General features: G+C 37.6%; 1 protein-coding gene across 3 annotated transcripts in view; it reads right to left on the bottom strand.

The window, feature by feature from the left end:
* The window catches only part of SIPA1L1 (signal induced proliferation associated 1 like 1), a 78,293-nt gene extending 58,243 nt beyond the window's left edge, over positions 1-20,050 (bottom strand). For all 3 annotated transcript variants that reach the window (XM_059819357.1, XM_059819358.1, XM_059819359.1), the window contains exons 1-4: positions 18,460-20,050; positions 9,577-9,707; positions 8,740-8,928; positions 1,916-2,090 (exon numbers count right to left, since the gene is read on the bottom strand). In XM_059819357.1, coding sequence (XP_059675340.1) covers positions 1,916-2,090; positions 8,740-8,928; positions 9,577-9,707; positions 18,460-19,957 — 1,993 coding nt within the window. In that variant the 5' untranslated portion in view covers positions 19,958-20,050. The remainder of the gene's footprint in view (positions 1-1,915; positions 2,091-8,739; positions 8,929-9,576; positions 9,708-18,459) is intronic.
* Positions 20,051-25,779: the final 5,729 nt, after the last annotated feature.

Here is a 25,779-nt window from a genome sequence, read left to right as displayed (position 1 = left end):
TATGTGCCCATTCAACAGATGCTAGATTGTAGTACATAAAAATCAAAACCTGACAAAATTCTTTCCCTGAGTCAGAGGCAACATGAAGGAACTCAAACATTACTGGAAAATTCTGCTGTTTAGAAGAAAATTTCAAACGAGTACTTAAGACAGTTACAGCTTTCATGGGTATATCTGAGGCAGATGAGTCAACTCTTAATCATACAGCATTTGCATGCACTAGAAACCAGTGTGTGTGGACTGACACCAAAAAAGGGGTTTTTTTTAAGATATGTTAAATAACTAAACCAGAAGAAAGGGAAGAGAGGATTTTAACTACTGAAAGTAACAAGGAGATCACAATATAAACCCAGAAGCTATGAAATAACAAATATTTTCTGTTTTCCATACATATTTGATTTTTGACCCAGCTTATTTTTATAACTGATAAAGTAACACTCTGGAGCTGCAGAAAAGGAAACCCCAGCCTGAGAATTATTGTATAATATATTTCCAGTAAAGGCAAGGAAATGTTACAGCAAGAAACTGCCTGGATCTCATCTGGAATAGTGTATATAAACCTAGCCACTAAAATTAAATAGACTGAATTCAAATTTGGATAAACGCATAGGAAGGTTACCAGGTAATACTGGGGCAGGGGTGGCAGGGGGGAGAGCAGAGAAATCCATGCCTCCCATACCAGTAAGGGAGACTTGGCTTATGAAGGGTAACATCATAAAAGCATAGAGGAGACACAACTGCAACGTGTAAATGCACTCAAGGATGTAAATACAACAGAGGGAAACGTTACGTATTGCAACTAAAAGAAAGCTGGCTCAATAGTAAATGTGTGCAAAACGGGTATTAAATTAGGTTTAAAACCACAGGTGGTGTTATAACCCTCTGAGGAGTGATGATTAGGCTGATCAAGAACAGCCTGAGAAGATGGCAACACGATCCCTATAAGGAATCAAGGACACAAGGCAGAATGGTGGAGCACTAAAGCAGCGCAAGTTACTGTATTTGTGATAGCAGACCCATGACAAGAGCACAGTTTTTGCTGCACTGAAGTTGATGAATGCTTTTCAGCTTTCATGAATCATCTCCTTATTTAATTTCTTTTGCTGCAAGTGAGCAAAATAGCAAAAGATTTCCATAGGAACTGGTTAGTTCTAATACTCAAAGAAATGGAAGACAGGCCAAAATTTCCCCTTGAGTATTTTTAAATAGATTTACAAATAGAATACAGCATGCACTAGCTGATAAACAGGTATTTCACAAGCTTGATTCCAAACATAGGGAATTTCTTTTATAGATACTGTCACCAAAGATCATCTTTCCACTGCATTTTTGTTGCACTATGTTTTACAGTTAAAGCTGGTAATATAACTGCCAAGACCAGTTTAATTTCCATAACTCAAAAGAAAAATCACAGAGGGAGGAATACATTTGATAGCAGGAGTAAGACAAAACTGCATACAACAGTAAGAAAAACTACATACAACAGAAACAGCAGAAAAGCAATAGATCAACTTGTCAAGGTGGAGTTACATAGATGAGTTCTCAAAACTTTCTGGGACAGTCTATTAGCATATAATTAAAAAAATTATGACATACCAACTGTATCAATTAGTCTTTAGACAACACACTGATGATGGATTTGCAGTGCTGGTAACTGTTCCATAGTTACTGGTTTCTTGTTGCAGCTTTAGTGATAATTTCATACCAAATTAGTACACAAACCCAGTAATTATCAGAGTTGAAAGACCATATGCATATGGGTCAAATGACGTAATTGTCTGCTTTCACTTTTAATACCGAGCAACTGTTTTCCTATACCAAAGAGGTTATTTTTAAGAACTCTCTACACAAAGTCAGTTAGCAACCATATGATGCATTCTGTTCACTTAAGGGGAAAAAAATGAAAAAGCCTTACTCTTTGTATCCAGCTGAGCACGATACTTTTCAAATCCCTTGAGTCGAACTCGTTCTCCCAAGAGCTGAAGAAACTCTTCAAAGGCTGGACCTGCTGATTCATTATTATACATTTCCTCTTCTGTGCTTTGCCCAGCTTTGCAGTACATGATGCCCACCTTAAGTTGGTAACTTAACTGCCAAGAGAAAAAGATGAAAATCTTATGTGTATACCAAGTGATGCAGCAACTTGTTTATTGAATTCACTTCAAATTTTTTATTAAACCCATAATTCACAAAGAAAAAAATACCAAATTATCAGTCTAATTTCAAATGTTAGTCTAGTTCCAAATACTCTCATTGTTTTCCACCATAATTTCCTTGATGATGGCATACTTCATCTGAAGGTGTCAAAATGCTTTCTAAGTGAAACAAATGTTCATGTTCCTTATTTTCAGGAGGACAACACTGCAGCTTGCAAATGGTGAATGTCTTACATTAAGCCACGTGGCAAGTGTTGGTGAGAAATGTCAGGAACTTGACTCTCACTCTTAGGCTGGTACCATGGTTACTATCCTATGCTAAACCTTCCATGCAGAAGGGTAAGGCACAGCATGTGCTCGTTTCTCTAAGCGACAAAAATAACATTCCCTCATTTCAAAGAGAAGATAAAAATTTTTCACCTATTAGTGCATTTATCTGTTAGCAATGTTGAAAGAGTCCATGGCATTCGGTTGGCCTTCTCTGACTTAAAAATGCAGTAACAAAGAAAACAGCTAAACTGAGAAATGCTGGTAATACTTTAAAGATACTATTTACTAGCATAGATCTTCAAATATATTTTAATTCCATTTTTCCTCTAATTTGGTGTTTGATGTTCCTAATATAGCAGAAACTGAAGATGTGAATAAAGTAATTTTTTACCTAACCATAATTGTGATTCTTCAAAACAAACTGTTGCCACCAATTCCAAATTGACGCAAACACAAAAAGGACAACATCTGTGCCCTTTACATCTGGACCACAGGAACAGAAGTTACAGAAAGGAAGAAAGCAGCACCCACAGCCATTTACTGCCATCTCCAGAACCAATTTCACAGGCAGGAACTCTGACTGGCAGAGTGCAAAGGAGAGCCTTGGAATTTATGCATGTAGTTCATCTAGTAAAAACACTACTTCTTGCACCGTAAATAATCTTTCCTCCCACACATGAATTTCTGCAGAGGTTCCATTTTAAATAAATACCAAGCAGATCTGCTAGAGCAAAATCACAAGAAAGTCTATTGAAACTGGCATGAGTTTTACAAGTTTGGGCTACAGGTTAGTGAAAACAGCAGTTTGCAAGGGCACTGGAGGCAAAGTCATCTGAATATACTGCCATTTGCTCTCAAAGCTTCCATCACAGGTCGTGAGACAAAAGGTTTTGGGACCTCGCTGGGATGATGAGGACACACATTAAGCTGAAATTCATTAATTTTAACTTATTATATTTACGGTGGGATAATTTAAAAGCCTTCTGAAGTGGTCCTACTCTGTCTCTAATTAGATTTTAAAATTAAAAAACTCTGGAAATTGCAACTTTACTGTATTCTTCTTTTACTACCAAGGATGAATGGTGACAGGGATAAAAGTATTAGCAGTAGGAAAATGAGGGGCTAAAAGAAGGGTAAAGATAAACGTGGCTCGATTACTCCCATTGAAGAAGTTAAGCATATGTAATGAGTCACAGTTCTAGGCTGTTTCTTTTTTCCCCTCCAGAATGTCCCTTATTTTATCATGTGACACAATGATTACCTGACTTTCATCTTCCAAATATGTCCAAATTTCTTAAGATAAAATATGGGTACAGCATAGAATCGTAAAATGGTTTGGGTGGGAAGGGACCTTAGAGATCATCTAGTTCCAACCCCCCTGCCATGGGCAGGGACACCTTCCACTAGACCAGGTTGCTCAAAGCCCTGTCCAACCTGGCCTTGAACACATCCAGGGTTGGGGCATCCACAGCTTCTCTGGGCAACCTGTTCCAGTGCCTCACCACCCTCACGGTAAAGAATTTCTTCTTAACGTCTAACCTAAATCTCCTGCCTTTCATTTTAAAACTGTTACCTCTCTGATTAAAATTTAAATTTTCTCAGCTAGATGAGGTTCATGGGTACAGTTCTACAATCTCTGCTTAGCTAGCGAACTACATGATCCCACTCGCTGCAAGCTTACTGCCTCACAGCAGCCAAACTCAGTGTCTTCTGCCAACAGGGCTATGTGCTCTCACAGAGAACCTGGACCAGCTACCGCTGCCATGCGGGAAGGGAGGAGAGAGGAGGGGAGAGAGGAAGGGTGGGGAGAGATGGCACTGCTGCCGCTCCTGCCAGAACAACTGCCATCGCTTTCCCTATCATCAGTAGCAGGTCCTGACTCGGACCATTCAGGCAATGTTTGCTGCGTAGATATGCTCTCTGTCCACTCCCAGGGAAATACAATCGATGGAAGTGTTTCATGGGACCACAATGCCTCAGCTGCACTGCTAATTACAATAGTTTATAATAATTTTACTTAAACAAGTTAGGACAAAGAAAACCATTCTCACCAAGCACACCTACACTATTTAAGCTTCAATTTCAGGTGAAGGAAGTCTTTTCAAGGGCATAAACATAAATGGGACCTGCAGCATCCATGAGCAACCAAACAACTCTCCTTTATTGCTTTGAAAACGTTAGCCTAAGCAACTAAATAAGGACTATGCAAAGAGCAGGATATGCCTTCTAGCTGTGTTCTAAGATCTGCTGAAGTTTCATAAGGACAACACAAGCTGGTATTTCTGAATCAAAAAAGCAGATCTGAGGGAAGAAGCATGCAGTCCCCGTTACTACACCTCCTTTTGATAAATCTAGGATCCTTAAGAAGTGTATTAACTCCAAGTAAAAGCTAAAAAAGCACTTAAAGTATGAATTTTTGCTGTGGTAAAACTCCTAAAGTAGCAGCTTCATTTTAATCATCTAAAGTATTTACATATTTATATATGTGGGAAAAGGGCACTTCAAGTATTTGTCTAGCACCCAGTGTAAGACAGCAGGAAGCTTATCTTGGATTTAACCAGTCAGCAAGTTTATATTATAAATACAATTTCATTAAAAACCAACTGACATTTCGCAGTATTTCTGTGAATGAGGAATTGCCATAAACTTCTACTGGAATAAATCAGTAATTGCCTGATATTCAATTTTTTACATCATATTTGGAAGTAAACCTAAAGTTAGTTACCATGACCTCTGCATTCAAGGCGAAGATTAGTAAGTAAATGGTAATTAGCGAGGAAGCTAGCGCAGCCTTACAGAATGACTGGATTGCTTTTTACCACCAAACCATTCAAATGAATGCATTTTAATAAAGCAAATAAAAGAACAGCTAGGTGACAAGCAATGTGGGCCATATGTACAGAACAGCAGATGTTACCATGACTCTAGCAATCTAAGGGGAAGTAAGGAACATGCAACTTGACATACAATGCCAGTACAAAATTGGGGCAAGAAGCATATTCCCATTCTGACACTGGATGTCATATGCAGATATTGAAATGGTAAAAGAGATAGAGCTCAGCCATATAAGTGATATGAAATTCAGAGAAAATATGTTGCAGTGGAAGACTTGAAAAGCACAATCTGTTTAGTTTATCATAAACAAGACCAACAGATGATTTAATCACTGCGTACAAAAACCTTTGCTGGAAAAAAATCTCACACAAAAATGACACTTAAGATGTAGTAGAGAAAGACAGCAGAAGTCTGGAAGCCGAAAGTAGATAAATTCAAATAAAGACCTGCAAATTCTTAAATATGAAAACAACCAACTGCTTTAAAACCTCACTCAAATATAAAAAAAGATATCCTATCTTAATCAAAAGTCGTGCATGCAAATTTGGCTCAATGAAGAGGCTACTCGGTCAAATTTAATGACTAAGTCAGGTTAAGGTCACTTTGTAGTCTTAAATCTTAAATTTACAAAACATCTTATTTGCTATATCAAACAGGCACCTGTTTGTGCTTTAATGAAACAGTGCAACACTCAGCAAGAATAAATGATAAACATTCTGTGTACCTAATTAGTAGAGCAGCTGTTACCCGAATTTTTCTGTTAGCTTGGAATGGATAAAAATTGCAGCTTCTAATTAGTACAGAGTGTGCTTATCTTTTTCTATTAGAAGTGTCAAACTGTTTCATTACCACAAAAAAACAGAAAATACTTTGATGTAGGTAATACAATTTTAACTATCACTTGTCCTTAATGATTTTCAAAAGTTTAAGTAGTAACAGAAAACCACACTATACACCATATTGTGGGAGCTTAATGACATACAGGATATGAAATAAGGATAATTTAATCTCACACTTTTTTAGACATAACCTATTTCCGAAGCGAATTATGCTAAATTACTTTTGAAATTAAGTATTTACTAGAAATAATTTTGAATTTATTTTTTTAAATAGAACTTTCTGATAGATTTTTTTGTAAAAATTTTCCCATCGAGACTATTGAGATTGCAGGTTCTTGAAGGGCGTATCTGAAGGTACTGATCTTTGAATCCAAAGGCTCACTTATGAAGCCATGTTGAATTAAATTGCATTTTCTCCACTGCTGAAAAAGAAAACTTTGGAAAGAGATTGAAAGATATCATTGAGTCTTCAAATGCCTGACAAACTTGACTCTGGATGAAGGGCAGATTAGGTTTAGGCTCAAGTAACAAATCATAAACACTGAATATGTGAATATTTGGAAACACTGCTCTAATCATCTAAGGAAAACACTCAGGCCTCCCACTTACTAGGATCTCATCATGCAAAAGAGGATAGTTATACTGAGCAGCGTAAGCATCTAAGATTCCATCCTTCTTTTAGCAGGCTATACAGTAAGCCTATCTTCCCTCAACCTTTGTGTCTGCTGGCTCATTGCACCGTTGTTCTGTGCAGGAGCCAATAAGCACATGCAAGAGGGACAGCTGATACAGAGTATACTTGAAATTACAAGAGACATTTAACAAAGCTTTTTCTTTAAAAAGTCTTAAAACCCCTAAATAGCCAGGGTACAGAAAAAGTAACTCAGACATGTAACTGGCGAAAAGACAAAAAGGAATTGAAGAAAATCATCAGTAGAGTAAGGCACTGAGTAGAGTAAGGGATCTGAACTTGGACATACAGTGTTCAACACACACTTTAGCAATCTGATAGACGTGGTGTATAACTTGGCAAAAGAATGGCAGATGAACCTCAGTGCAAGTAAACCTTCAAGTGATCCATGTGGTGCAAAGATACCCACCCTTTCTATCTACAGCAATGAGCTGACTTACACCCCTAAGGAACAGGATCTTAGGTGTTCATGAAAAGATACTTTCAGTATTCAGTAGTGACCATAAAGCAAATAAAATATCAGTAATTATTAGAGACAGAAGAGATAAGAAAGCACACTAAACCAAAATTTTTCCCCATTTTCAAAACTGCACTGTTTTAAAATACATGTGGGAGAGGAGGAGGGGAACTGGAAAAACTCCAGAGAGGCAAAAGCATGATCAGAAGTACAGAACAACTTCTACATGAGAACTGAGTAACTAAACTAGGACTCATCAAACTGGTAAAGCAGAAGGGTAGGATAGAGAGCCCTATAAAAGCCTACATGTGATCAGGAGCTAGGAAAGTAACACTCCATGCTCGTCCTGTTCTCATATTCTTAGCTAGGCACACACTGTTGGTCATAGTCAGTGACAATACTGGGCTGCACCTACCTGGGTGGGCTGACCACACATAACCACTCCCACATTAGTCTGGATGCTCTGCAATAGCCACAGCTACCCATTTCTTCATCCTCTTGTATTGTGTTCTCAGTGAAATAGATGAGGTTCTGAAACTAACTATAGGACAAAGTGTTTTGCTCAAGTTTTGCTTCTGGTAGGTATTTATTTGGGGATTCTCTCTCTTGTCCATTTTAATAACCAAACCACAAGGCGGCTGACAAAATCTTCATGATAGTCACTTATAAACCTGTTCAGAATAGCTATATTCTCTCCATTGTGGGGCAGATAATGATTAGATGTTTTTCAACTTTACGATGGCAATGGTAGACTGACAGCAAGAAGAAATAACAACATAGATGTTAATTCTGTGCAGGAAAGGCTGATCATGAGAAGCAAAAAGGACCAGGAGGAAGAGACAATGTCAATACTCAGAGCTGTTAAATGTCACTGTTGATGTTTTTAATCATAAAATTCACTTTATTCATTGACTTTCATTTTGCCAAGTCTAAGCTATATAGCTAACGAGCCTTGGTTCCATCTTTAAGAGACCAGGGGACTATCACCTAATTGAAAAACACTTGTATGAAGAAGAGGCTTGCCATGTAGTTTGTTTCATGACAAGGGGAAAAAAAAAAGGAAAAAGAAAAGAGACAGGCAGCCCCCTGGCAATGGTTGTGCCAATACAAGATTACAACAAAACATTTAGTAACATGGGACACTTCTATTCTCATTCTAACAGCAATAAGAAAACCAGAACAGAACTCCCTCTTCCCCATGGTCTTTGAAAAACAATCACTTAGTCTCTTTTAAAGTAAATTAAAATGGACAATTGCCATAACATTAATCTAAAACTTTAGACTACTTGATTTCATACATACCAAATATTCTGCAAAACTTGGGGGGAAGACATGTAACGTAACTCTCCCTACAGATGACAAGTTTTAGTTTAAATGAGACATTTTAATAGACCGACTCTAATCAGTTAAAGGTAAAAAGTAATTTTGCAGTTCATGGCAGCAATCTGACAGTTTAAGACAATTTATCTCATTCTCTAACTCTCCACTCACCCCTTGCTCATCCAGCTTCATAAGCTGTTCTGTGACTTTGGGAGTGTTGAAGGCCAGCCTTAGGCAATGGATATTCAGCTCAGGAACTACATACTCGAGCACTTCTTTTAGGGGGAGTCCTCTGGCTGTGCAGTGCTTCGCAGTTGAAGGGATAGCATCTTCCAGCACAGAGCCTCTTAATGTCATAAGCTAAGCATACAAAACAAAAATAGCTTATATATTGAATTATGCACTGAGAAAATGTTGATTAGCAATAGCAGTGGAGCAAAACATACTATTTTTCCAACTCTCAATAGAGATTGAGGGCATTAAGTAACTTACGTTGTGTGAAACAGACACTGATATGCAAAATGTCACTCACTCTGATAGCTAACAGTAGTCAGAATATTTCAAATGATTCAACAGATTTAAATTTTACAGGGAACTAGTACTTGAAGAAGATTATTAGTAGTATTTCTAGCAGAGCATTTCAAAGTATAAAAGTACGCTTCTCAGGTCTACCCACTGTCACATATAGAAGTGGAGGAAGTAATTTTCCTCCTCTTTGTTTGCTTCTAGCTAATACAGCTCCCATAAGTTTCTCAAGCTTTAACCAAAACAATCTTCACAACCCTCTGTATTGCATATTACGCAATAACTCACTCACTGATACACTTACTTGTATTCTGTGTAACATAAATATGCGGCATAACTTTGTCAGGAGATTCCTGGATTATACGTATGCAGAGGAGACAGAAATCTATTATCAATGCTGAAAAGCACACAAACCCCAAACATACCACTTGGTTCTGCCTGCTCACTTCTAGCTTCTTTTACTATTGCTCCTGAACTGCTTACCTCACTGGTTCTGAATATGATCCGGTAGTTGTATTGAGGTCCATTTTCTTTGATTTCCTCTGGCTTCTCTCTTCTTATACTCACAGCTACTGGACCCAGGTTCTCATCTGCCCCAAAATAGTTCCAGTGTTCTTGCATAGAAAAAAATAGAACACAAATAAAAGTCTGTCTTACTTCTTACACTTCAACTATATTTTAATGCTTAGTTGTTATATTGGAAATAAATTGCCAGCTCCACTAGAGTCAATAAGAGCATGTCTTCAGTGGTACCAGGATTTCATTCTGGTGCTTCAGTTCTCTAATGAGCTCCGTTTATACGAGGAGGCTGAAATTCAACATTGCGTCTCTGCTTCAACCGGCCTAAAACAGGATACACCTCTTACATTGGCTCTTATTTCGAAATCTGTTTCATTCACATTCATCTAAGTAAGTACAATCAATTTCCCCCCCTTAAAAATAAAACCGAGGAAGCCAAACGCACCAAAGTGGGAAACTCACCAGGTTATGTTAAAATGGGAGTGGCAAACAATTGTACTTAGCAAAGGACGTAACTTTTTTATTTTTGTACGGAAAAAGCAAAAAACAGTCAAACAAGTTACTCAATTATAAAAGGGGAAAAACTGATTAAGCTGAAAAAGAAGTTAGACTTGTTCACAGTAAAAAAAAAAAAAATCAAAGCATAGTACCACAGAAAAATAGAATAAAGTGCAAGAAACAAAATGACTAGCATAAATTAACAGTGAAGTGCTGAACAACCCTAAGAGTAAATCTAAAGTGTTGAGTCTAAAACTAGCCTAGTTGAGAAGGTGTCAGAGAGGAAAATACAGGGCTGGAGAAATTGCTCACTAGCTGAACAGCAGAGATACATTTTTATATTCATTTAACTGTACACATATAAAGCCAAGCTTTACATGAAAAAAATATTAGAAAAGTGCATTTACAAAAATTAAAGCTCAACAATTTAAGAGATTGGTGTTGAAGGCTCTTCTATTGAGCGTTCTGAGCATTATAAACTATCTTGACTGATGACAGAGGTACATCATCATGAATGCAGCAACATATAAATAAAGTTGCACATATCTCAAGTGACAACAACTGAATTTAAACATACAATACCCAAGAGGAAAATTTAAGAGAAACTGTCAAAAAATAGAAGTCAAGCATTGTACAAGAAAAATAAGTCCCATGTCACCATCACTTTCCATATGCTGCATATATGAATGAATTTATACATGCACAAAAATAGAATGTTAGAGCTATTTGAAAATTCAACAATTCAAAGAAGAAATGTGAAATTCAGTGGAATGAAAGACAGATATAACTGCCCTGAAAGGAAACATAACCATACTGCCTGAACTGCTATATACAGATTACTTGTTATTCTTAAAATAACCAGAACTTTAAAACAAGAACTTTAAAAGCAGTCTAATATGAGCTATTCTGCTATAGAAATACAATGTAAAATATTTTAATATCATCACAAAGAACTGCATCTTTAAAGATACTAAAAATAGATCCCAAAATACACTCCATCCAAAGTGAACGGCAGTCATTTTTCCAATGAATAATCACTTGTGTTAAAAATTTGAGCGCCTCATTTTTTATTCTATTTCCTTTTAAAATTGTACTTACTGATTCTTGCTATGCTTTCCTCCAACACACTAAATGCTTTTCAAGTAGGTGCTCTCTCCTTATAAACTTACTTGTCCCCTAGAATTACACCTTTGTCTTCGCACAGCTATCCACCCCTTTAAGCCCTTGGGGGCTCTATTCTATTCCCCAGTATCTGGTAATTTTATTACCCTTTTCTCAGTGTTTTACATTTAAGATTTCAGAGCATGCAAAACACAAAGGAAACATGCTCGCAGCATGAAAAAGCTTGCTTTCTACCAAATTCCTCTGCAAGTCATCAAAAGCCAATACTCTGCACAGAGGTAATTAAGATTCAAAGTTCTTTTAATATCTTGTGGAATATCTGGTAAATATTGGCCTAAGTTTTGGGTGACTGAATTAGTCATGAGTGGGGAAATTATGAATAAATTAGACCATCCACATAAGCCTAATTAAATCTTTATACTACTCCACTGATATGAGCCCTGTAAATGCCACAGAGATCTTCTGTTGTTTAAAAACCCAAACCATCTTATTAACACCCTAGCTTTTCTTCTCCCTCCATTAAATAACTCACGTCTTTCAGGATGTTTATAGCTCAAACAGTTTATGACAGAGATGGTCAACGCAGAAGCAGCAGAGTCATTGAGAATGTGAGATCAATTTTCTACCAGCATATTATGCAGCTTCCAAAACCTGGAGATAGCTTGGCCACCTCCACACTAAACTGCTTAGTGACTTAAAAACATTGATGTACCTTTGCTTACACAACAGAAAATTTTAAAGCAAAAAGATATGTTGGTTAGACATACTTGAAGGGTCCAAAAATTACATTAGTTTTCTGTACTGACAACTGCACAGACGATAAAATTTGTGTATCTTGTAACTCGTCTAGCCTGCAATTCAGGTAGAGAGTTTTCTCAGGAGGAATTACTCTACATCTTGAAAACACATTTAGGAAGGCTGGTAAGAGGAACATTTGAAGCTGCATGAAAATACATCTACAATTCTATCATTTGATTAAGCTTCTTATCTAGCTCCTATTTATTTGGAAAAATGCACAAAGCAGTGTGGAATTTTACACTTCTCTGTTAATAGAAAATGTCTTTTATCTTCTTTCCCTTCACTCTACACTGGGCAGTTGTCTTTCTCGCTCTCCTATGCATCTCCTCAGTCCTCTCCTCTATTCACATTTACTACAGTGTTGTTCATCTTTACCTTTGTCTTTATTCCCTTTCTCCTCCTCTACCCCACCTCTGTATTCATTGTGCAAGCTACAGTGTATACCCCGTGTCTGGCTACTTTTCCCTGCGGTACAGGGTTTCTCGCATCTCCACCTGATTTTCTACCACATCCTGAATTTCCTTGCATCCAACCATTTTCTCTTTCCTTTAGCAGGAAAAACAGTAGCAGAATTTAAGTGCACAAAGCTTATTAGGAGTTTTATTGTAAAAACAAGGGCTACTTCACAACTACAATACAAGAATTTTATGCCAAACATGAATAGAAGACAGCTTTTTCCTCCAGCCCACACAGAACCTCATTGAAAGCAACACTTCAAGCTTCCTATTATTTCATTTAGACTACTGTTGAAAAATTATTTTAATTAAAAGACATTCAGGAGACAACTAGCAACAGCCATAAAATAATTTATAAATCCATGCCAAAAAGGAAATAATTAATTGCTTGTACCTGGTCATTAAAACAGACTATACATGCTTTTAAAAATAGTTAAATATTTATCATAGAATTCAAAAGACACTTCCAGTGAAAGAACCTAAGTGAAAACACTCACTTTCCTGGCAGATATTTACGAGTTTCCCTTGCAAAGGAATTCCAAGTAAACGCACTTGATTTTGAGCAGGGAGGTTCTTTTGTGCTTTTATCCTATTTACCTTTGGATATCATGTTCAATTGATGTATTTTGTGTAATCAGACTACGAGTAAAAATCCCAAACATTTTGCTTCAGAATGAAACTCTGCATCAAGCATTTTCTTCTAATCCTACCACAGCATACACAGCACTGGAAACCTCTGCCCGGCAGTTCTCTGGGAACAAGAGGGCAGCATTTTTAGAGCTCAGTCCCATCATGTCTTCAGACTTTTGCTCATGACCAGACTGTTAACCGTAAGTTTTCTGTAAGTCTAGCCACATACTTGAAAGGTACTGATTTGGGGCTAGAATATGCAGCAGTTTAAAGCATTTCAGCAAAGGGTTTTTTTACTGGCTGCCAACAGTTAAAGGGAAGCTGACCAACAGCTCATTTGTTACAAAACCAGCTCAGAAGACTATTTACTTCTCAGTCAAGTCTTTCATTCGAAACCTGTAACTCAAATTTGTCCTAAATGGTAACGATGTTAGCGACTACTGCCTGATGACAACCAAAGCTAAACAGATGCTCTTGGTTCTTTCCATGAGAACTGTAATGCCCAGACACAACTGGGAGGACAGAGAGAACAGACTGCTCCTCCTGAGCGATATGCTCTCTTTTCTAAGCACCACTTAGACAAGCTGATGGAAACAAACTTTTCACACCCTATGGTTTTATTATTGATAATAAATAAGTCTTTAATATCAAGCTATAGATAGGCTAATAAGCATGGCTCTCCTTGAAAAATACTTTATTGCTAATAACTAACCCATTACCTAAATGTACAAACATTTATAAGAGTTCATCCAGAATACATACGTAAAGCTTTTACCCATGTATGGGAAAGAAATTCAAGTCTCAATGATAAGTTATGGCCAGACAATCAGAATTTCTAAGTAGAAAACAGAAAACATTACAATACTACATAAGTCTGCGGTTTGCTTTTCTTAAATACTGTACCCTGATCTCAACTGGAGAAGGTTCAGAGAAGGGCAACAAAACATGACTGAAGGAAATAATATGGTTGAGGTTTATAAAATAAAACATAGCAAGGAAAGGTGAGAAAACCAAGCTTTTTTACCTAGCAGTGAGACTGCTTAATCTGACCATACCTAGTTTTCATTCTGGAAGCCAGCAGTCAAAGCCTGTAAAAACTGGCTCTTTACAATCAATGCAACCAAGCTGCGGAACTCCTTGCTGCAGGGGTATGGTGAATGCTAAACGTAACGGACAAGGGGTAACAGACAACTGTATAAATGCTGTAAGATAATTCCAAAAAACACTAAATATAAATGATACTATCACCAGGCTAAGTCATCCATTAGGTACGCATCTCCAGAGGCTGGGAAAGTACACCCAGGAAGTACCACTATGCCTTTGCCCTATTCTTACTCTTCCTCCAGTATCTGTCACTGGCCCCTGCCAGAAAACAGGACGAGAGGAAGTTTTGGGTTGACCTAGGATGACTCCTCCCTTCTCTGGGAACTGTATTTGTATGTCCAGAAGCAGTGAGTTCAAGGGTTTTGCTTCTCTATTAAAAAAAACAAACAAACAAAAAAAAAAAAAGAAACTGAAGCATTGCAGTCAATAGTACCAAATGAATTGCGAGGGTATAAAGTTACGTATTTAGGTAAGAATCTCACTTTCTCACACAAAAAGACATCCTTTTCTTACATTTCGCTAAGACGACCTGAACAACTTGTTCCTCCTTTCTGACAAAACCCACACTTTTTATCAAAACCAAAGTTCATCAGCTGTCTTAACGTGTATTTTCTTAGAAGATTAGTTGCAAGGTTTTATACTCCTCACAATCATAGGACAAAAATGGTAGAATGCTCTACAAGGAAAAACTAGCCCAGAAAGTAGACCCCAAAGAACTGACAGGTAACTTGTTGAAATCTTCCCTTCTCCCCCACACCTGCCCTTCCATTTGGTGTACTGTGCAGAAAAGAAAAAAAGTAAGCACAACCTATTTTCCTTCTGATTAATTCTAGAAGCACCATGTTTAGAAACAAAATATTTCAATCATCACAGATTTTTAAAATGTTGCCCAGTACCAGCGTAGTTTGAAACATTTTTATTGTCTTTAACGATCTCATTTGTGTATTTCAGCCAGTACTCTGATATCACGCCACACAGTCCAGATTACAAAGATGCCCTTCGACACAACAAAACAGCAAGAGCTGAAAGCATGCCGATACTGAACTGAAGCCAGACTTACTCTGTCCAGCTACCTACTACATCTATACAAACTGCAAACCCCTCCAATAAAGAGGCATCTTAAAAGAAGGGAATCTATCGGATCAAGAAACAGAGATGCCAGAAGACCCTGTTATCTTAACTCAAACAGGTCAGAAATTGTCTTTTCAGGCATTGAAGTTCAGAGAAGGGAAAACGTCATACAAAAAACCATGACTGACGTATAAAATTCAAACAATGACCAATTTCTTTTAGTAAGTTTTTCCCACGTATAATTATCCTTTTTGTTCAAAGCTTAATCTTATTTCAGGGTCAAATTTGGGGAACTTTCACAAATTTGTTCTTGTGCTGGCTTTCCCCTCCTCCTCTTCTTTTAACACTAGCATTACCACGTATCTCAGTGCCTATAAATGTCTAGATTTAAGCCTTCTCATTACAAGTCCCCGTATCAAATACACCTTTTGAAATACATCTTTAAATAGTCACCTCGCAAATACATCTTTTGCAATAAGAGTAGCATTCCCCTCCTCTAAGTATAAACATCTCCATGTGAGTTAGTTGTGTAAGAGCTTTCCACAGTGAATTGAGGGAAATAAGACTGCAATTCATATCATCCTGCAGGGTTCATTTCTCTCCGCTGAGTACAAAGGGACTCTGCAGAATTAGCTCAGATACAAAGTAGAGGAGCTGAATCCAACCTGGGGAACTACGGTCATAAAGTTCTTTTCCCAACATCTGTATCATTCTTCTAACCTCCACTAAACTGTCTCTGTAAGTATTTTCACATTTAGAAGTCTGGACCAGGCCAGATTATTTATCAATAGTTTTACCACTGCTCTGTAAAGGGTCAAGTAATATGTTGATTTCATCTTAATATTTCCTTTATATACAAATGCTCTTATACAAGACTCATCCATAAATGTCACATGCAAATATTTTACACTAACTAGATTAAGATATTTCAATTAATTTGAACCTTGTTAGTAATACTTCGGCTGGTAGGAACAACGCCCCTGGCTCATGCCTGCTGGACTGAACACGAGCACAGTGAATTTAAAATCTAGTTTTAGGGCTTAACAAAAAAAAAAAAAAAAAAAAAAAAAAATCACAGCTTCTTCTCTCCCTCCAAACCCACTCCATACACATACTGACAGTCATATCTGGTTACCCCTCACCAATACCCCTAGGACTAGGTTATGTCGATTTTATCTAATTCATCTTAATTATGACTAGAAAGAAATGGAGATATAATGGTGACTGGCATTGTAGTTGCATGAGGGCGTGGTTTCCCTTAAGAGTAAGCCAAACTAATAAATTGCTGTTGCCTAAGGGCTGAAATCCCACTCGCACCTCCTTCTTCTTCTGTTGGTCACTCTCATTCCTTACCTGGCACTAAGCTTTGGCACTTCTCTGACTGCAAGGAAAGCTGATTTGATTCACTAAAACTGGTGAGAAATAACCATGCAATAAAAAGCAAATTTATTGTGATGGCAAGATTTCTGCTTGGTTAGTAAACTGAACTGGCTTATCAAGTTTTCAGAAAACAAGAGAACTGGTTCAAGGAAGGGGGAGGAATGAAGTCTTCCCCTTTTAGTGCTGAAATGCTGTTAAATCAGGTCAGCTGTGACATGAAACTGCACCTTTAGTTGCTGATTGCAAAACTCACCAGAGCGATAAGGAATCAAATTGTTCCAGAGGGAGACAGATAGGAAGGTAATCACAGGCAAAGGTCTCTAATCTCAGGCTCTCCCCTCCAAACATACCTCATCCTATATCGCACATCTGGCTTACTGTTCTCAGGAAACCAGTATTTTTCCTCACTCTTTTTTCTCCAAAGGATGGGGATCAGCACTCTCAAAAACCATGCGGCAAAGGCTACCTCTCAGCCCTAAAAAGACTGCAGAAAGAGGAGACTACGGAAAGTGTGACAAGAGCCACCCAACCAAGGGACAACGCAGAGAAGAAGAAGCGAGGAGATGGCCGTATTTTGAGGCAAGGGAAAAGTAGGATATGAGATTATTAGCTGTAATACACAGTTAACGAGTTTAAGTTTTTTTGAGCTGACCATCCACTTACTTTAACCAGGCATCCCTGTTGCTTTAATCTGCAGGAAACAAGCTCTTTTGAGCTGCTTTCACTAAAGAGATGTAACCCAATCCTGATCATTGGTAGCTAAGGAACAAGCACTCTTCAGGTCAGTCATTAGACCAGTTCTATCCATCAGGAGATATCACAGCAAGCTACACAATCCTGCAGACAGAACTCTCTTAAACTTCAAAGGAATTTGGTCTGCACTCCTTTTTGATCATTTTCAGAATCAGGGAGAATAGACAGCAAGATCTGCACCTCACAGTGCCAGCATCATTTTGGTGAGGGGGGTATCTGGGTAATGTTTGGGTTTTCCTTGTTTCTATAGGTCAGAAAGCTTTGATCTGATCTTTTTTTTTTCCTGCATACCTCCAATAGAAATTATAATCCTTCGTTTCAGTAGAACTGTGTGATAAGAGAATTGTACTCTGTTTTTTCAGATACATTGTTGTCATTGCAACACACATATATATGTGTGTATATATATAGTTATGTATATTCAGTGATAGTTTCTTTCTGCAGAATCTGACAAATTAGAATTTTCTTCCTAGAACGATGGCTATAATGAAAACAGTGAGTGAGGAGGACAATTTTTTATCTTTATTTATATGATATTATTGACTTAAAATAAATGAAAAAATCACATGTTTTGAAATGGATGATTAAGATATTAAGATGTCCAAATATTACTGTAAATGCTAACTTTCCAAGCTGCACATTCCATTAAATCCTCAGTACATGAAGTCTTGATGTGGAGGTAAAAAAGTTCTCATATTTTAGGATTTTATTTTCTTTTTTAATCTTTCAAGTGCCAAGCCCTGCCCACTCCCATGGATACCAAAGCTGTGTTTCAAGACACTCATAATTTGTAGCCATTGCTAACTGTTATGTATATCAGTACTAAAATCACGCACATTTTTTCACTCCAACACTGTGAAAGGCTCTATTAGACATAGCATGTACTGACCAGCAAAATATACCATGTTTAACCACTGATGATTAAAAAAACCATATGTATCATTCTTGCAAATACTATTATACATCAGCTGGATTTTGTACGTTGGTAAAACAAAAAATCATTAACAAAACACACGGAGAAATAAAATTTACCTACCTTTCTGATAGAAGAATTTTCGATAATAATATGCACCAAGGTCTACATGTTCAACGATGTATCTTTTCACTCTGTCTAGATGCAAAATCAGATTCTCCTTGGGAACTTCCAGAACTGCTACTCCGGCGTTCGTGCAATGAGAACTCAGAGTTGACTCGAACGAGGCACTTTCACATCCACTGAAGGAACCTGAATTAGATTTGGAAAGGCTGATCTTCCTCTCGCCTTCCCCACCAATCTCATTACGAAAATAAGGACAACTCATCACAAGTTCATTGCTTTTGTCATCCCCCTGGTCCATATTGAGACTTCCTTTTGAATTCAGGTCTTCAGTGCTGCCCATTGGAGAATTGAAACTTGCAGAATGGGACAAGGGTCCAGAGACAAGTGATGCTACAGCAGCAGCAGATGCACCTGTGGTTGTGTTCCTTCTTTTAATAACATTATGCCTGTTGATTGCCGCTTCATTTAAATCAAATAAAATACTCTGTACATCATAATGAGCAAAACACTTTGGACAAGTCCAAGGCTTGATGCTATCTTCGGACCTGTTATCTTCAAGATCTGAACACTTCCCAAGCTCCCCTTCGCCTTTGGCATTGCGCAGCTTACGAAAAATGGATGAATCTCCTGTCTCTGATTTTGAGCGTCTCTTGAGTGGCTTCTCCCTTTCCTTAAAGAGTCTCAGGTTTTCCCTTTGAGTAATAGGTCCGTCTATCACATCCAGAGAGAATCCCGAACCCTTGCTTCCACTGGCGATCAGGAGTTCACTAAGCTTAGCTGTGGCTGGGCTTCTCTGATCAGACTTTTCATCTTTATAGCCCTTCAGTAAGTCAAAAAAACTTTCCCCTGAAGTTCCCTGCTTATCTATGGAAGATGTGCTGCCATACTCCCTGTGCAGAGATGGTCCAGATTTAAAAGTGGGTGAAATACATTCATCAAAACTATCCACATCAAGCTCACTTATGGTAATGTCGCTATTGCTGCGCTGTCTTATTCTGCGAAGAGCTTTCCTTGGGGAACTGGGATAGCCATCAGGTGTAAGAAACCTGGAGTCTAGATTCTCAGATTGTCTGGTCTTGTTTTTAAGTGTGCTCTGGATGCTCTTTAACATGACAGAATCACTAGCATTCAGGTTAACAGAGCTTCCCTGACTCCCAGGACTGCTTTTAGAAGACATGCTGTCAAGGCAACTTGATGTTTCAATATCTTGACTAGATCTGCTTGTTTCCTTGATGTTCTCCTTCCTTGGGGGCCAATCAGCAATCCTTGCCCTGACCCCCATTTTAGGGACTCCAGGAGTAGAGGTAACATGATGGGAACTTTCATTGCGAGGAGGTCCAACTGGAGCCATGACTGCAGATCCTAAGCTGCCATTCTGTGACCTAAAGCGCCTCATATAAAAGTCATCCGAGTGGACTTTTGAGGTGCCATCTGTTCCGACTGATACCCCAGTGGCAACAGCCCTTTCGGTCTGGGACCGCTTCAAGCTGGTCATGATCTTTCAGTATGTTCAATCTTAGTAAGTTCCAAGAGAAAACACAGTCATTTCTGCTTTTTAAATGCACAGTTCTCTTTTGGAGAATAGTCTCCAAAATATACAATGGTTGCATGAGATCTTAATCACGGACATTTAAGGACACAGTTAAATGCAGGTTGTCTAGAAAATTCAGATATTCAGTAGGTTTTGATAAGCAATGATTTCCTTTAGCTTTTCCATTTTAAGAAGTAGCCATGCTCCAATACATTCAAATTGTTTTAGCATCACTTGCACTCGGGAACATCAGAGTTGTAATCCAATTGCTTATGCTTCTTTTAAGCCTAGAACAGAGAAAAAGGGAGATAAAAGCATTAATCATTTAATATAACTTTTTTTGTAGTTGAAACTGTCAAAGTAATTATTACACAGAATTAATATTTCTAACAAACATGCTTTTAAATTTCGTTGATCATCTCAAACATGCAGAGTTGTGTTATATGGTGGTGAAGAGTTTTCTAGATATTGTTGGTTTGCCTTCTGAAAAAATACTTTTACATTTGGATGCCACACCAAAATACAATTTTTTCCTTATGAACTGATTAGTGATACTATTTAGTTGGGTTAGTGGACAGTTTTACAAAGGACAAGTAGGGAGCTAATTTCCTCAACTGAAGGACACATAAGGCATACATTTCCTGTAGAAACTATAGAGGAGCCAGATCAGGACTCCAAATTTTGTTTATAAATGCTTTAAAGAATTCACCATTTACAAGTCATACATCCTTGATTGGAATTAGGTATTAACAATGCCTATTCAACTTTTCTGTTAATGTAAATAACTATGATATGCTAACAAAAAAAGGAAGGAAGCTAATTAGCAAAAAGATTACAAAATGATAATAGAGAGAATGCATGTCAATAACATTTATTCTGTGTTTTGCACAGCCTTATTTGCAGATTAGCTGGATAGTCCAGAAAGCATGTATTCCCTCTGCCCAGATTTCACAACATATATAAAGACTAACGCTAAATAGAAACACAAACCTTTAAGTAACTTGATATAAAATGTTCCATTTATTTCCCTGGCTAACAAAATATGGTTTGCCACAGCTCCTGTATAATCCAGCTTTACAAAGCTGTGGAAATTAAATGCTTTCCCATACCTCATCAGTACTGAAGTGATTACAAAGCAGTTAGTTTAGTATCTTACCCTTTGAGAAGCTAAAAAAAAAAAATAATCCACAAATACATCCTTGCTGGTAGAAGACAAAAGCATGAGATTGTCAAGATAAAATCTTGCACTGCTGTGTACATCCTTTAACACAAAGAAGTTAATAATTTTCAAAGGCTGAACCAATTACACAAAATGTGGCCTTTAAATATTTGCCAAATGTGTGCAGAGAGATGCTGCTGAACCAGCACTGCGTTGACAATACTGTATTGTCTACCAATCAAGGCTTTCTGATGCTTCCAGTGGAACTAGTACTTTCTGCAGTCTCTTCTCAGAACTATGGAGCACTTTGCTCCACACTAATTAAGTATCAAGCCAGGGCACTTTCCGCCTCCAAAGCCGGCACGTTTTAACTTCACTTGCCATAGACAGCACCTCTTTGAAATAGCTGCTATTTATATAAAGCTGAACACATAAGAAATATTTAAAATGCAAGCTGACTGCATCACACAAAAGAACAGTGCAAGTGCTACAATGATACTGCTGAAACAATAGTTTTTTCTACCTATATAATTAAAATAACTTTAGAAAGGCAGTCTATCCATGCAGCTGTTGCAAAACTACTGAATTTTCAGCTGTAACTTTTTACAAATTTCAAACACTCTCCAGCCTAAGAACTGATCAAGCTGGTGAAACAACTTCATGCACAAATCAGCTCAAGGAAGGAAAAAATGCAAACACTGTGTGCTATCACATAACCTAATGTTCTGTCTATGCTTTTCAATGGTGCCATAGCAAATATCATCTATGCAATAAGCTCTATGAAATGGGAACACTGCATAACCCTTTCTAAAGAGCTATACAGGCTTGCTTTACAGGCAGAATGGAAGGAAAATAGAATGAAAACTGATAAGGGTTTAGGGCAGGAGGAAGACAGGCTAAAATGGATAGTGAAGGAAGGGTCAAGCTGAGGGTGGAACACAAAACCGGCAGAAGTACAAGTGTCCACTACCACACGCTCCTCTTCAAAGCCTGCAATGAAACCCAAGACTTCTGTCCCTCACTATTCATTCCCCTTCCACCATCAGTATCTCTGAAAGCAAAGTATACATCTCCTCCCCCTCAAGTGCTGGTCCTTACAGAAACAGATAACCTACTAGTACAAGTTTCTCATTAACTTAAGGGCAGAAGTTCACGCAGCAGCTCTAAAAATTCCCAAGCTTGGTGTTAATCACATAAGCATCCAAATGCTACCAGTTCCCCCCACCCCCCAGATTATTTTTTTTCCCCTTTAAAAATTTCAAGGACAACAATACTAAATAATTAAGAATATATATATAAAAAAACTCACACATGAAAAAATATAACTAAGTGGTCTGTGGAACTTATTCTTGACCTGTTGTACATATGGTACAGTCATTAGTTACATGACCACACAGTACATTTTTCCAAAGGAAATACTTTCTCTGTTTCTGACTCAGCATTAAGGATGTCTCACTCTGCGGACCAGCTGTTTCATGCTCTGCAGGTTTTTGTAACTGTCCTACTTCATCTGCCGTAGCAGCTGGAATACAGGCAATAAATTATAAAGTTAATAGTTAATATCATACTCTGAAGAACTGAACTCCACCCTTGCCTGTGTCTACACAAATTAAATCACTTAAGTTGAAATTTTTGGAGACTGTAACTACCTGTCTGTGGTTGTTTCCCTAGACTTTCCTGTCCTGGCATCTAATTTGAGACCTAACAGTCTGATTTAAAAGGTTTGACTAGCTCCAATCAAAATAAAGTGAAAACTTTACATTTGATAACATTAAGAACTCCTGGAGCATAGGTCCTGGGTACACTGGTCATCAGATTTAACAGAAAAGGAACAGTAATGGCAATCTGTACTTTAAGATTTTCTCATATTCATTACTTGCAAAACAGGGCGGCATCAAAGACAGGGTGAATCACACTTGATTTAAATGACCATCAGTTACCAATAACCAGATGATATTATGAACTGGAAAACCCACATGAAGTTAAAATATTTAAGTAGCAGAATTGCTAACACAAAATATGTAATCTATTGAAATTAGTTACAACTGCAAAATAGGCAGTATGGTACCTACTTCTAAAGACAAGGGCAGTAATTGTGAAGAGTAACAATTCTTATTTCATTACTATTCCAACATAGAAAAGAATATAATTCAAGGTAGAGCTATGAGTATCTATGTGAACAGAATATGGTGAGGACAAGCTAGCATAACGAAGAAAACATATGCTTCTCCAATTCTCAACTTATTGAGGAGGCCAACAAAATACTCAGATGAATGGCTACATATAAAAAGCTGTAAATGAAAACCGTACACAAAAACTGCAAAAAGAGGTACATGAAAATTTAGTACTGATTATATCAATTAAAAACCAGTTAAGAGAACAAGCTTTGAAAACCAATGATCTGCTTATCAGATTGCATGCAATAACTAGTAAAGCAGTCCAAGGATCTGGTCAAAATGGGTTTCAAATCCTTAGGACAAAGTTTATTCATTGCTTTTTACTAGCACCAGAGGACTTTGTGTCTATTCTCAACTCAAAATGAGCTACAAACAAACCTGTTTTCATTCCTTCCCTTTCTATTTACACCTCTTTGATCACTTTGCTGCCTCCTCCAAAACTGGGGTTCCAGCTGTAGGACAAAGGACCATTCTGATCGAACTTACAAGGTCCTTGTAGAGGAATCCCAAGATAGTTTCGCAGTCTTTCATCATTCTTAAAAGGCAGGTAAGTCAAGAGATCCTGATTTCTTATTCCAGTCATGACTGAAGTTAGCCACCAGGAAAATGAAGACCTACCAGTCAAGATTTCATCCAGAGGCCTTTGGATTATAAAGCAGCAAATAGAAGCAGTTGATTAAGAAGAAATGTCTCGCTCAAATCAGCTCAGGATAGCAAAAAAACCTCAACTACAGCACACTAATCAGTTTCTGTCTTGGATTCAGGTAGCCAAACAAGAAAATTCAACATCTACTTGTTCAGATGAATGGAAAAGAGGAGATCAAGCATGACATATAAATTCAGAGACCTTCTCTTACAGTTTTTCCTAGATGTAGTTTACGAGGGATCATGCTCTTTTTCCTTACAAAGTAGTGACTTTACCCACAACTGAGTCTTAACAGAGTAATTATTAAATCTCTTCAAGTATCTGCTGGGAACGTGCTGTGACTTCAGATTGTAGGATCACAGATGCTCATGATCCTAATACTCTGATGTTGAAAGAGATTGATTTGGAGGCACCAAATTATTTATGATTCATAATGTTCCAGAGGAAAGACTTCATACTTCACCATCAGCCCTCATTAAAAAGTGGCATTTTATAATTAAAAATTTGGGAATGAGGCACTCAGTTCTTTAGAAAAGTCTCACTTTTGCCAAGCCACCATACTCCAACCCCAACAATAAAATATAATAGGGGATGGTAAATGCAACGTATTACCAGGGATATTTTAAGATACTGGAAACTGTAGGATAAGGAGCTCAGAATAACATTTTACAGCAACTAGTTTTTAAAAACATAAATGAAATCATCTCTATTCCACAGGGTTTACTGAAATTTAGCCAACTTAGGAAATGCAGTGCAACACACATGTTACTGGCAGTATCCCTTGCTAACTTTTACTACGAAAAGAACTGGCATCGCCATAAAACCTGAAAACTAGCGGCTCCTATGAAACCAGAAAAATGAGAACAATGAAAAATATTTTATATATGAAAGCTTATCTGTTTGCGTCACAAATTCTTATGTGAATTATAACACAGTCCAAATCCCAGGGGGATAGTCATTTATCAGCCAATTAAGCTATTATATGTACAAAATAATGTCTAATTTCATAAAATTAATTCCTCAGAGAGGAAAAAATTAATTTAATCTTTAGAAATACTTGGCTTTATGTGGTTACCTATTATTAACTTTATCCTTTTCTTCCCAGGATTACTTTCATGATTATAATTGAAGGAAAGTTAAAAGGTTCATATTTCAGAGAAAGTTTTTATTAACTAAAAGGCTATTTGAAGAATAGTGTTTGGTATTTTACTAGCTTATCGGTTTTACTTTTGTTACACTTAGAGGAACTGCTGCTTTTGTGTTAACTGAATTTGTGACAATTGTCAGCTCTGCATAGGATGAAAGATACGTTCCCCTAAATTTTCTTTCTTCTCCCTCCACCTCCCCAATTTATGTTATCCACAAAATTTGCCAGTGATCTACATGTCAGCAGGTCTGCGTTTCTGCCTTTTTCTCGGAATGATTCTTTGCTCCCTAATCCTCAGATGAAAACCTTTGCTCTAAGGAAACTGAGTGCCATCCATTGCCATATACACAATGATCACCTGCACTGATCTGCCGAGATTTAATAGTGCTTTATTTTTTAACTTCATTCTCCGCTGAAGTAGCTCACACTAAAATAAATGAACTTGGGCAAGGTTACACTGATTTTTAAGATATAACAGTAATTAATGTGAATTACTACCATCAGTTTCTGCACTCTTTCAGTATGCCTTTCTACAGGCAAACACAAGCTTGCTCTGCCACATGGTGAAACAAATGGAGGGTGTGCAGTCACTACAGAAGGGTGCAGAGGTTGAGGTCATGCACTGTGGTACTCGGCAGAATTTGCTTGCTCAGGTTT

The sequence above is a fragment of the Gavia stellata genome, chromosome 7 (genome assembly GCF_030936135.1).
Source record: "Gavia stellata isolate bGavSte3 chromosome 7, bGavSte3.hap2, whole genome shotgun sequence".
Classification (NCBI taxonomy): Eukaryota; Metazoa; Chordata; class Aves; order Gaviiformes; family Gaviidae; genus Gavia; species Gavia stellata.
Note: the sequence above shows the minus strand (reverse complement) of the source record. Positions and strands in the feature narration are given on the sequence as shown.